We start from the raw sequence: 12162 nt of genomic DNA, 5'->3' as shown, positions 1-12162 counted from the left end.
TTCAGCATCTATAGGAGACAAAGATATAGTGCCAATGTTTTGGGCTTGAGCCCTTCTTCAAGGAAACATCAGAAAAGGTAGAAGCAGAGAGTCTCAGAATACAAACAAAGGGATGAATCCAGACCAACAAAAGGATGTGATAATGGACTAGGTCAGTGGTTCTCAGCCTTTTACTTTCCACTCACATCCCACTTTAAGTATTCCCTATGCCATGGGTGCTCTGTGATTAGTAAGGTGGGATGTGGGTGGAAAGAAAAAGATTGAAAACCACAGTTTTAATCGCACCTAATTGACTCGTTATGTGCACGGTTTCATAACTCCAAAGGAAATGGGCCAATGACAATTTTTCTCAAGCAAAATATTTCAGTAACAATTGGGTCTAGAAGAGTGATTCTCAACCTTCCCTTCCCACTCACATCCCACCTTAAACAACCCTTTACTAATCACAGAGCACCTGATGGCATAGGGATTACTTAAAGTGATATGTGAGTAGAACAAGGTTGAGAATCACTGGACTACATAGAATTTATCATGCCTGTGAAAAAGGAGACCGGGAATGGAGTGATGATGGGGGAAGCAGGGAGAGTTTAATGAAAGCCAGCAAAGTTGAGATTAATGCCATTTGATAGACTGTGCCCAGTTGGAAGATGAGGTGTTGTTTCTCCAATTAATGGGTAGTCTCAGTCTGGCAGTACAAGATATGTCAACAAGGGAATGGAGTGGAGAATTGAAATGGGTGTCCGCTATTGTGGCGGACAGAGCCGAGGTGCTCAACAAAGCGATCTCCCTTTTTGTTGAGGGAGAAATACTTGCCTGTCCAACAGCAATCTCAGCGCTTTGTAGAGCCTCACTATTTCTATCAAACTTTAGGAATGACGGTCACTTGCATTTCTTCAATCATTAATGACTCATGTTAGTGTCCAGGCAGCAGTAGCTCTACAATACTCCAAGGCATCAAAATATCTCTGTTCTACTCTATTTTGTGCTCGATGACCAATACAGCAAACCCAGCACTGACTTGTGTTTTCTGAGTTACAATGATGCTGGCTTACCTACGCGCTTTAGAAATGTGAACTACCTATATGGAGCACCGCAAACCGCTAGACAAGGATAATTATGGTTTTTAGACTGCAGGCACAATCAAGGAATTTTGCCACGACACAGGCAGTCTAAAAAGGAATGTTCAGGAATTTGAAGTCAATTCCTGCTCTGCGGTTTATCCTGCCGGACCCCTACAACTTTTTGGAGGAAGCCTGCAGTGTAAATCGTCCCATAAAAATTCTTTGTCAGTCATCCACTCTACTGAACGTCCATCCATCGGGACTATTTCACTCAGGTACTTGCAGACTAAAAAGGAGCCCAGTGTGAAGAACCACATGGGCAGTAATTATATGAATTTTTTCAGCGATATTTTTTTTCCCCCCCCAACATTAATGATGCTTTTGCCAAAAAACATTAAAACATTTGTGATGCTTTTGCAAAATCCTTCGAATCCATTAACAGGAGAGGCAAATAAATAATCAGTGTTGTCTCCAAGACAACTTTGTTAACATCAAGGTGATAACCATGCTCCAACAATTTTGATCGGCAGGGCATATTGCCTACTTTGGTTGAAACCTGGGGCCTGATGAAAGCGCTCCTCTCTGAGCTTCCTCGTGGCAAATAATTTCTGGGAAAGAGAACAGAAATAAGGCTTCAATGATCTTCTCAAAACTTCCTTGGAAAAAAATCTTAACATTCTCACCAGCTCAAAGAATGTCATAGACGAGCAGAGAAACATCCTGGAAAGCTCCAAACACCAGGTTCTCTATTGTGAGCACAAACCGGGAAAGGAGTGCCGTGTGTCACAGAGACGCACCCACCTGTCCTCTAGATCTCCTTCTATGGATCTGCAGATCCTGTACAGAGCTCATTAGTTACCCAAGGGTGCTCAGAGAACGAGAGAAAACACCTGAGGGACCTCCCAGAAAGAAACTGCAATGTAGAGTGAACAAAGGGAAGCCAGAGGGGCTCAACAGTTCAAGGAGAGATGTGGTCAGTCAGTGTTTTGGGGCAGGACCCTTTTTTTAGCATCTAAAGTGGGGAAGGGAGATACCAAGATTGAAAAGGGGAGCGGGCAGAGGTGATTTGGAATGGGAAGGAAGAAGGTGAGAAAGTAGAAAACACTGGTGGCGGAAGTTAGAGCGAAAAGTTAGAGTAGGGTGAGATGGAAACAGTGGAACCTAAAATTGGAAAGGTCATTAGCCCCTTTTCCCCTGGTATCCCAATTAATTGACTTGTGCAGTGATCTGGAATGGGAAGGAAGAAGGTGAGAGAGGAGAAAACTGGAAACGTGTGATTTTCTGCTGTCCCTTTCCCACCGGGGATATGAGTAGGGAATCAAGGTGGTTAATCCCCAGCGTGGAATGATGTCATTTGGTGCCGGCGTGTGGACGGTGTTCCTTTTCCACTACTGGACCCTGTCCCAATAAATTCCTGGGACAAGGTGCCAGTGGAAAAGGGGCTATTGTTGGGTTTAATGCTATCCAGGAAGAAACGTGATCAGTTGTTACTCATGTTTACCTTGATCCTCCCCCCCCCCACCCCCCCCATCCCCCCATGTATTAAAGCGGCCAGGATTCCTGCTCAAGATTGAAGATGGTCCCCTAGATTCTGAATACTTTAATCTGTTCTTTGTTTAACTGACAAGTAAAAGTTGGGTGGGGGGGGGGTTAAAAAGATTAATTGTTAAATGGACAACTGGATAAAACTTAGACGTGGGCCCTTGGCACAAAATTCCCCCCCAAAACTCCTTTTAGAAAACCACACACGTTTCCTTTCTGTGTTCATCAATCCTTCGCTGTGCAGCCCTTTCTCAAGTCAGGCCAGCGCTGAGTAACGCAGCAAATATTTACAGAAGGACTGGGGTTTCGGCTTTCGTACAATGCGAGCTACTGCCGCCTTTCCAAACCTCTCCTCCACTCGTCGGGACCTTCGAACCTGCCCTCCCCTCCCCTGGACTGGAGTTTCCCCGCTTGTGGTGCAGATGCTCTTTTCTACAATGCAATGGGATGGGTCGGGCTTGTGGTAGCGTGAGCCACACCTCCCAACCATTCATTTGCAAGCTCTCCGCTGCATTCCGTTCCCTTGTCAGTGGGATCCCCCCCCCCCCCACCCTTCTTCTCTCTCTCTCGCTTTTGCGGGGAGGGGGGTCGCTTGCATTTTCCAGCAGGGGATTCCGGGAGCCTCCTGAGGGGAAGTGGATTCTTTAACCTTGCTCTATGGGTCCTTCGCCCTCCTCCTCCTGGCTGCATGAGCGGTTGATCGGCTCCGGGACCGCTCGCCGTGTCTCTGCCAACACCGAGAAGTCTTGCCGTGGAAAGAGATGGCTTGTCACAAATGTAAGAGGCAGAATCTCCTCCCTGCCGATCTTTTGGTTGTACAATTCTTCTGGCGGCGGGGTGGGGGGAGTTTGGGGTGTGTTGCAAAGTACCTGGAAACAGACTCCAACTTTCCTTGGGGGGGGCTGGAACTTTTGAGTCCGTGCTCCTGTCCCCAACCAGTGTGGCGAGCTGGCGCTGCTTGGAGCGAGCGAAGCGTTCGGTCTGGCAAGGGAACTGATGAAGCCAGAGTGAAATGAGCCTGCGGTCTGCCGCTCCCCCCCCCCCCATCTTCCGGTTGAAGTTGCACAATTGTCCTGAATTCAAAGTACATTTCCAGGACTGCTGTGAACAACTGGGGGTTGGGTGGGAGAGACATGTCCTCGAGACATAGAACTTTATTAATGGTGCAGGGGGATGCGGGGAGAACCGATGACATGGGAAGTTGATGGGGAAATGGAATTGCCATCTGAGCTGCCATACACAAAATGGGATGAATGGTCTCCTGCATTTTCAGGAAATATGAGCATAAATGGAATTTGTTATCAGGATATTGGCGGTAGGAAAAAAGGGCTGCTTGATTCAAAGTCGAGGATCATCCAGCCAGAAAACTTGTTTTTGACTGCCAACGCAGTTGATGCCGAGGACAAGAAGGGGTGCCTCCAGGGACATTCCCAAGCAGGGTTTCTAACCTTATCCCTGGTGATTGATGCTGCTTATTGATCAATGTCCAGGTGGAATTCAGTGAGATTGATCAATGATATGGTAAGTTCTTGGGTTTGACCCCTCTGCTGTTCAAGTCTAGGAGGGACTCTCTCTGCTCTTTACATTCAAAAGTCATAATTATCCTCCCTGAAATACAGTGAATTGGAAAGAATTGCGGTCAGTACGAAAGTCAGGAGGTTTTGTTCAATTTTGTAAATGTGAATGTTGCCTTTTCTGGGCAATTGTATTGAATTTACTGTATTTCAGGGAGAAAGTATAGGTTTCAGAATGGATGAGAGATGGGCTAAATAACATAAGCTTTAAAAATAAAACAATTAAATCATGTCCAAGGGCTTTTTTTAAAAATAATTTCAAACTCCAGTGTTATTTTTTTAATACTCTAAATCTATTTGCATTTGGAAAAAGTTTTAAAAGACACTTTAAAATGATGCATAATTAGGATGGTGGTGGACACAAAATCAACAGTTCCTTTGATTTTGATGTCTAACTGGAAGGAGAAAAGAAAGGGAGCAGAGAGTTATCGGATGAGATGGCCCTCGCAGCAGCTGCCTTGCAGAGTTGTATGATTCTAAGTGGGAGGAAGGAAGTCAGTGCCATTGCCACAGGCTCACTGGGTACTTGCAATATTAAACTGCTAATTTAAAGCCATTGCCTATGGCTTGTTAACAGGTGAAGATGCGATGACTGGCGATACAGATAAGTATCTTGGACCACAAGATTTAAAAGAATTGGGCGATGATTCACTGCCAATGGAAGGAAATATGAGTTATATGGGTTTCAGCCTTGGAGCACGATCTGCAAGGTAATGTAGTTGACATTGTTTCATGTTGCCTTAATTTGAGAACTGTCTTTTAATAGTTGTTTTTACAATAGGAACTTGTGACCCTTCAGTTTGAACACTTCAGGTTGTTAAGAGTGTAAATAATTAAGACACTTGAGTGAAGACCACTTTAATTTATCCACATAAGCACATGAGCATGATTATGTCTGGATTACGTTGACAAATTAAAATGAGGAACAAAAATTCTAATTGCTGCTTAAGAGATTTGGGCAGAATACACAGCATAATGATCAGCTTTATCTTAAAAACACAACTGAACAATGTTCCAGTGTTTTTTTTTAAACGTCCACTCTCACCAGTACTCTAAAATCTTGGAAAAGAATTTATAACCCTTTTAAATATTGTTTATCAGTGAAAACATTAACTGTATTTATTATTTAAGAACTGCTACCTTTCAAAAATGAGTCCTCCTGTCATCGATGGTTTTCTGAAATTCTGCTCCATCATAAAGCCTCCCTTCCAGAGACTGATGTTTAAGACTGTTTGTATTTTGCTCTCTAAAACTCTTGTTATATAATTTAATGGTGGGTATAATTCACATTTCCCAAGCAACCAAAAGGATAATTCGATGTTATTGATTAGTGGAATCGATACTTGTTATTTCAAAACAAAAATGAAGAAACTGCAACTATATTTTTAGTCAGATCACTAGATTAAAATGCAGTGTGCAGTGCATGGGGATAGCAACCAAAGGTTCGTCGTAAAGCACTGACAAGGATGGACAGAGTTATCCCATCCTCTGCTGCAAAGGAAAATGTTTAAAGAATGAAAACGTTTACAGAAAGAATCAGATCCCTCAATATATTTTCCCATGATAATCGTTTTATGTCCCAGTAACAGAAGTATGAACTGAGGGGAATCCTGCTCTTTCATGGCTGGTCTGATTGCTAATGGGCTCCCATCTTGAAGATGCCACTCTGATTCTCATTGACCAAAAGAAAATCTGTAACAATTATCCCAGCTCGGAAGTTTTGGGGGGAAAATATTTCTGGATTTTATGTATGAGGAAAACATTTATTTAAAGGCTATGCCTTTTGTGCAGTTTATAAGAGGTAATAAAAACAATGTTTATAACCCGAGAGCTAACTCAAGTTGGGTTCTCTTCAATAGATTGGTGGAACTGAACTGGAGCTTTGGAATTTTCCTCTGATTCTCTCTTTGAGTCATAGGACAAACTGAGCAGAGCATAATGAAGGATTTTTTTGCCAGTGGGCTTTGTGTTTGCCTTTTGTAGCAAAAGATCAATTCCTTTATAACCACTGATTTAGATTTTGCCCCATTCCTCACTCCAGGAAACAACTAACATGCTCTAACCTTTCCCCAGCTTGCCAGCTTCGATAATCCTGCCCAAACTTCTGATATAAACCAAACAAATCTAAGGGCTTCCTAACCTTCCTGATCCACTCTACTCTTCCTACCCACCTTTCTATCCCCCTTAGGCTGTAATCGCAGGGTAGGCAAACTTGTCCCTTCATCTTCCCCGTCACCTCCATGCACGGCCAAAAACAGACCTTCCAAGGCAGAACTTTACTGCATTTAATGAACCTGGTGTGGCCGTCTTGACAGGGTGAGGCCAAATGTAAAATCGAGGAACAGCACACCACATTCCGCCTGTATAGCCTTAAACCTAACAGCATGATCATTGATTTTTTTACAATTTTAGGTGACCCCCCCATCCCCATTTAGTTCCACTGTTTTGTTAACCTACTCATAAACTTATTACTTATCTCTCCAACTTTTCTTTGTCCACCCTCGTGGTCTCTTCTTCTATCTGTATCCCCACCTCTCCTTCATTTGGTCCTATACCCATTCATCTCTTGGCCCCTCCCCCAGCTTTTTTTATCCCTTTGTATTTTACCTTTTTTTAAACCTTATCTTAATCTCAATAAAGGGCCCAGCCCCAAAATGTTGACTGATCATTTCCATCCATGGATAATTCCTTGCTCCAAATGCTTTTAAGCTGTTGTTTTCCAATAGCCATTCTTTTTGATTGATGTTTACACAAATATTTACCTGCCTGATGATTTGACACAAGATCTTTCTCCCCCTCTCATTCTGAGAGACCAGCTATTTTCTGATCTTCCTTCACACCTGTAAATTGCATGCATTTCAATGTTTTGGTACAGAAATTAATAATTAAGGTTGCCAAGGAGATCTCTGCTTTGTGATGCAAGATCCAATTTTTTTTTTGCTGCTTTGAGTTTCTGAGATTGTTTAGTTTTTCAAATATTTCGGCACTTACTTTGCTGCCTCTTGAGCCAGACCTTTGATGTATGAGGTTTCTTTGCACTGCATAACCATAACAATAAAAGCTTCTTATATTTGCCCTCCTTAAACCACGGCCCCTGTCCTTTATTTGTTTGCTTTAATGTTCTGTTGTAAAATTGTAAAATATGATGACTTTGACTTGAGAGCAAACCTCCTTGAGTGACACTGCCACATTGAATTGAATAAAGAGTCGCAATTTGTGCACAAAAGCCAGGTCAGTAGATCACAGTTTATGAGCCTGATAATGAACATTTAAATTTTATTTTTAGTCTCTGCACTTCCAAATTTATTAAACATTCTCAAAGAAATTTCTTTTAAGATGTCCTAATCAAGTTTGCTTTTAAAGTGTTGTCCTCGACATTTAACAAGAGATCTTTGAGAATTCCTTGAAGCATTTGGGGTGCACCTTGCTCCACTCGTCCACCACACCTGTACATTTACCACTTCCTACAAGGAAAAAATAATGCAAGAATTGGAGCTAAAACTTCATTGCTATCACCCGATCTTCTCCAAATTTCTGCCCTGTAATCGAATTTCGAGCAGTAAAGTTGATTTCCATTGATTTCTTTTTATTATTTGTGCGATATTGTTGCTCAAGGCAAGTCGGTTTCTGTGGTTTTCCGAAACAATAGAACTTTGTTAATTGAATGCAATGTGGTCAGCAGGGTTAATCATGGTATTCATTCCCTTATATTCCAGCACGTATACAGTTCGAATTGAGTGTGTCTGATGGGTTGTGTCGTTACCTAACTTGTGGGTTGTGACTGCCAAGATATTGTATCATCTTAATTTTACCTCCTTCTCTTCACAAAGTTATGGTCAATTATATTGGAGTGACCCTATGTAAGCCGTGAAGGAAGAGCAAAACTTGCTCCCAGGAAAGGCTTAACTGCCGGGACCATATTCATTCCTGACCAATTGAACTGTCTGGGAATTGCCCTGCTGTTGCAATTCAACCAAGATCAGACCAACAAAAGGCACTGGGGCAATATATCACCACCAGTAAACAACGACATAATTTATCCAGTGTATATTGATGCCAAGATTCCTCCATCGGACCATATTGCAAATGGACTGGTAGCACTGAATTCGAACACCCTGTTATTTAAACATTTGCTATTGCTATGGAAGTGTTTTTTTTCCTCCACCATGATGTATTAGATTTCAGGCATAAATGCATTTGCAGGTGTTAATTCTGTCTAGTGGATAATAGCATTTTGTTTAGTGGTAAGTTTGAAAATTAGTCCACATCTCACAGTGTGATGATGCGTAACCCGAAAACAAAACACTTCCTATTGTTAAGCACTTAGTAATAATGTGAACAAAATGTACTCTGTAGGCAATGTAGATTAAAAAGGAAACCATAGATTTTGGACCACAGCACTATAATTATTACTTGTTTCTGCTTCTTCTGATTCTTTAATCACTTCTATTTTCTCCTGTTTCCTTTCTTTTCTCCACAATTTGTTTAAAAAGTCCTAAAATAAGGTAAGATGACACGAACCTTTTACTTTTTTAGCAACCATGCCAGTTTCTTTTCCAGTTGATAATGCTTCAGCTGTTAGCCAGTTCCACCCCTGTGCACCTGCCCAGGTAGTCTTCTAGTATTCCCCACCTGAGATGTGCATTGGCTTGGCCTACGATTGTTTTTGAAACTGCATTGTTGAAAGAATTGTTGCAAGGAAATTCCCCCCCCCCCCCCCCCACCTTCTGCGTGTAAATGTCCTTTGTGCCCACAAGAAGTGATAACATTCACAGCTTAAAGGCATCAAGGCTATGTATGAATTAAAATGTTTTAGTGGGTCATGTTATCCTGCCAGTCAGCACGAGCAGGCTTTCTTTGCCTTGGTCTGATCATTGGGTCTGTGGTAGTTTTATAGTTTGGAACTGTTTCAAAGGCATGTGAAGGTGATTTTGTTTTCTCAAAGTTTATGCTACCCTTGAAACAAAGGTAACTTCAATAATTTGGATGAAGCAGGATGATTCTGGTTGACCCTTTGAAATTTTGGTCTGAGAAAGAGAATCTGTTGGATGATAATCACACCTCACTACTTGTTTCCATCTTTAGCAGGATGCTTTTGCAAGCAGCTGGTTCATTTTAATTAGGCTTGGAGTGGTTTGGCCCTCAATTTTCAAAGACTTTCTCCTGATTGGACACTGCAAAACTCACCTGATTGTGCAAAACACCTTTTTTTAAACAAAAATTGCTACTAATGCAGTGTGGGAGGTAGATCCCGTCCTTTTCCAACAAAATAGTTAATGAAAATTTGTTTGTGGAATATGTCTCTGATACAAAGGAAAGCTTTTCAATGTGCTGGCCATGAATATTTTTTTCATCTCAAACCACAGAATTGCTATATTTTACTAATTCTTGATCATTCTTCTTTCCATGAATTCATTAATCATCCAGTATGTGCAGCTGATTTATTCTTGTTTGCTTAAATAGCCTTAAGTCATTACTTAACTTTTCCTGACTTTAATTTTTGATCCTGACAATTTTCAACCTGTTTTCTGGTATTTAAAACTCTCTAGATCCAAACCATCTTGATCAACCTCTTCCAGCATCGTAAAAATCTGAAATTTGATATTGCCTGCCTCCCCCCACCTGAAGATAGGCGAGGTTATGCTAACTTGGAGGTCAGGAATGGCAACATTTCAATTTCAAGGTGCAGAGTTTTCGGACCAGGTAGAGAGGAGGACGAGAAATAGAAGGGTGGAAGAGGGGGGATTTGGAGTGCTACATACCTCAAAATAATTAGAAGGGGGATAAAGGCCAAATATCTAGCAAGTGCGAGTGAAATTTGGGAAATAATTGTGGTCCAGCGTTCATGCTACATGGGTGCAGACAAGAATGACACGAACACCAAAGCCTTGAAGCCAAGACAGGTTTTATTGCACTGGCCATCACATTTATATGGGCGCCAGGGCACCACGTGATCGGAGAGCTGGCCTGGGATGAGCTTCCAAACAGGAGGTCACCCCCATGTTCCGCGTGGTCACCACGTTTGTCTGCCATTTTGTGGGCCGGTCAGCGTCTCCGTGCATGGCCACTCCATGACCCCCGCCCCAAGATATGTCGACTTCAGGTAGTCAATGGTAGAGGTCTCCTCCTTACCACTGATGTCGAGGATGAAAGTGGAGCCATTGTCCCTGATGACCCTATAGGGCCCTTTAGGGTTGTTGTAAGGGTGGTCAGTGTGTGCCCCTTCACATGAACACATACTGACAAGTCTTTAACTTCTTGGGGATGATATGTTTGGGCTGGCCTTGTGGTGGGACCAGGGACCCCAGTTTTCGCTGTAAGTTCTCAAGGGTGACTGCGGAGTCTTCTGGGCGTTTGTCCAGAACTCCCCCAAAATGAGTAATGGTGCGCTGTAGACCATCTCTGCTGCTGAGGCATTGAAGTCTTCCTTCGGTGTGGTGCAGTACCCAAGGCAGTTTGTCTTAAGTACGAACTGTTCGGATTCTTGAGCTGGGCCATCAAGATTGCCTTCAGATACCTGTGGAACCGCTCCCCAGGAAGTTAGCCAGAACTGCCCAGAGCCCAGAAGTAAATTGTGCCCCCCTATCTGAGGTTAGGTGCTCTTGGACCCCAAATCTGGACATCAGTGTGGTGATGAGTGCCCTGGCGCAGGCTTCTGTGGTGGTATCAGCCAGCAGGACTGCCTCAGTGGAGTGGTTAACCACGATCAGCAAGTATCTTGCCCTTGGGAAACCGGTAGTGGCCCTACTATATCAATATGTACATGGCTGAACCTGTGCTGCGCTGGTTCAAAAGTTTGTGGGTGCCTTTGTGTGAGTCTGCACTTTTGAGGACTGGCAGTTCATGCAGGTCTTGGCCCACTGGTTAATCTTGCATAGGTCATGCCAGATAAACCTGCTAGCAACCATCTTGACTGTGGCTCATATTGCTGGATGTGCCAGGTTGTGTATGGTGTTGGAAACCTGGCGCCTCCATGGGGTAAGTGCTGCCGGTGGAGACGTTGCACAGTAGTGTCACGATACTTGGCCCACAGGGATGTCTTCCACCCTGAGACCAGAGACAGTTGTCCTATACGTGGGGATCTCAGGGTCCTGCTGCGCTTTGGGAAGGGCCACGTAGTTGACCCCTGGGACGGAGCATAGACTACCACATTGCTGCATTCCCCACGATGTGTTGTATGTCCAGGGTAAATTCAGACATGTAGGACATGTCTCTGCTGTCAGTCTGACCACTGGTCCAATACATTATGGAGGGCGATGGTCAATGGCTTGTGATCAGTGAAGACCTTAAATAGTCGTCTTTCCAAAAAGCAGCGGAAATGTCTTACCACTAGCTCTCAATCAAAAGCGCTGTATTTGAGCTCTGGGGGGCAGAGGTGTCTGCTGAAAAAGGCTAGGGGTTGCCAATGGCCTTCAATGAGCTGTTCCAGTAAGTCCCCTACCACTGTGCTGGAGTCATTGACTGTCAGAGTGGTAGGTTCCTCTAGTCTGGGGTGGACCAGGAGGGTGGCGTTGGCCAACATGACTGGCATTCTGGAATTCCCTCGAAGACACGTCGTCCCAGGTAATGTCCTTTGACTTGCCCACCATTAGCGCGAAGAGGGGGCACATGATGCTGGCCGCTGTCATTATGAATCGGTGAACTCCTGTAGCCGCTTTATTGTACGTGGCTGGACGAAGTGCTGCACCATCTCGACCTTTTTGGGGAGGGGTGTTGCCCCGTGTTTGTTTATTCTGTGCCCCAGGAAATCAATAGTGTCCAGGCCGAATTGGCACTTTGTGGATTTAATTGCCAGCCTGAACTTACTCATCCGGGTGCACAGTTGTCTCAGGTGGGCAGCGTGGTCTTTGTGGCTGCGGCTGACGATAAGGATATCTTCCAAATAGACGAACGTGAATGGGAGGTCACGGCCCACTGCATCCATCAGCCACTGGAAAGTTTGTGCTTTGTTTTTAAGACCAAAGGGTGTGCAGAGGAATTCGAAC

At 43.6% G+C, this 12162-nt stretch overlaps 1 protein-coding gene and 1 long non-coding RNA gene across 19 annotated transcripts in view; one reads left to right on the top strand and one right to left on the bottom strand.

Annotated features, from left to right (window-relative positions):
- The window catches only part of LOC138744482 (uncharacterized), a 30792-nt gene extending 23750 nt beyond the window's left edge, over positions 1-7042 (bottom strand). For both annotated transcript variants that reach the window (XR_011345563.1, XR_011345564.1), the window contains exons 1-2: positions 6940-7042; positions 1606-1669 (exon numbers count right to left, since the gene is read on the bottom strand). This is a non-coding gene — a long non-coding RNA (uncharacterized lncRNA). The remainder of the gene's footprint in view (positions 1-1605; positions 1670-6939) is intronic.
- Positions 1-12162, top strand: part of LOC138744480 (ankyrin-3-like) — a 666186-nt gene that overhangs the window by 529611 nt on the left and 124413 nt on the right. For all 17 annotated transcript variants that reach the window (XM_069900721.1, XM_069900714.1, XM_069900719.1 and 14 more), the window contains one exon: positions 4755-4887. In XM_069900721.1, coding sequence (XP_069756822.1) covers positions 4755-4887 — 133 coding nt within the window. The remainder of the gene's footprint in view (positions 1-4754; positions 4888-12162) is intronic.

The sequence above is a fragment of the Narcine bancroftii genome, chromosome 10 (genome assembly GCF_036971445.1).
Source record: "Narcine bancroftii isolate sNarBan1 chromosome 10, sNarBan1.hap1, whole genome shotgun sequence".
NCBI lineage: Eukaryota > Metazoa > Chordata > Chondrichthyes > Torpediniformes > Narcinidae > Narcine > Narcine bancroftii.
This window is presented reverse-complemented; position numbering and strand designations above follow the sequence as displayed.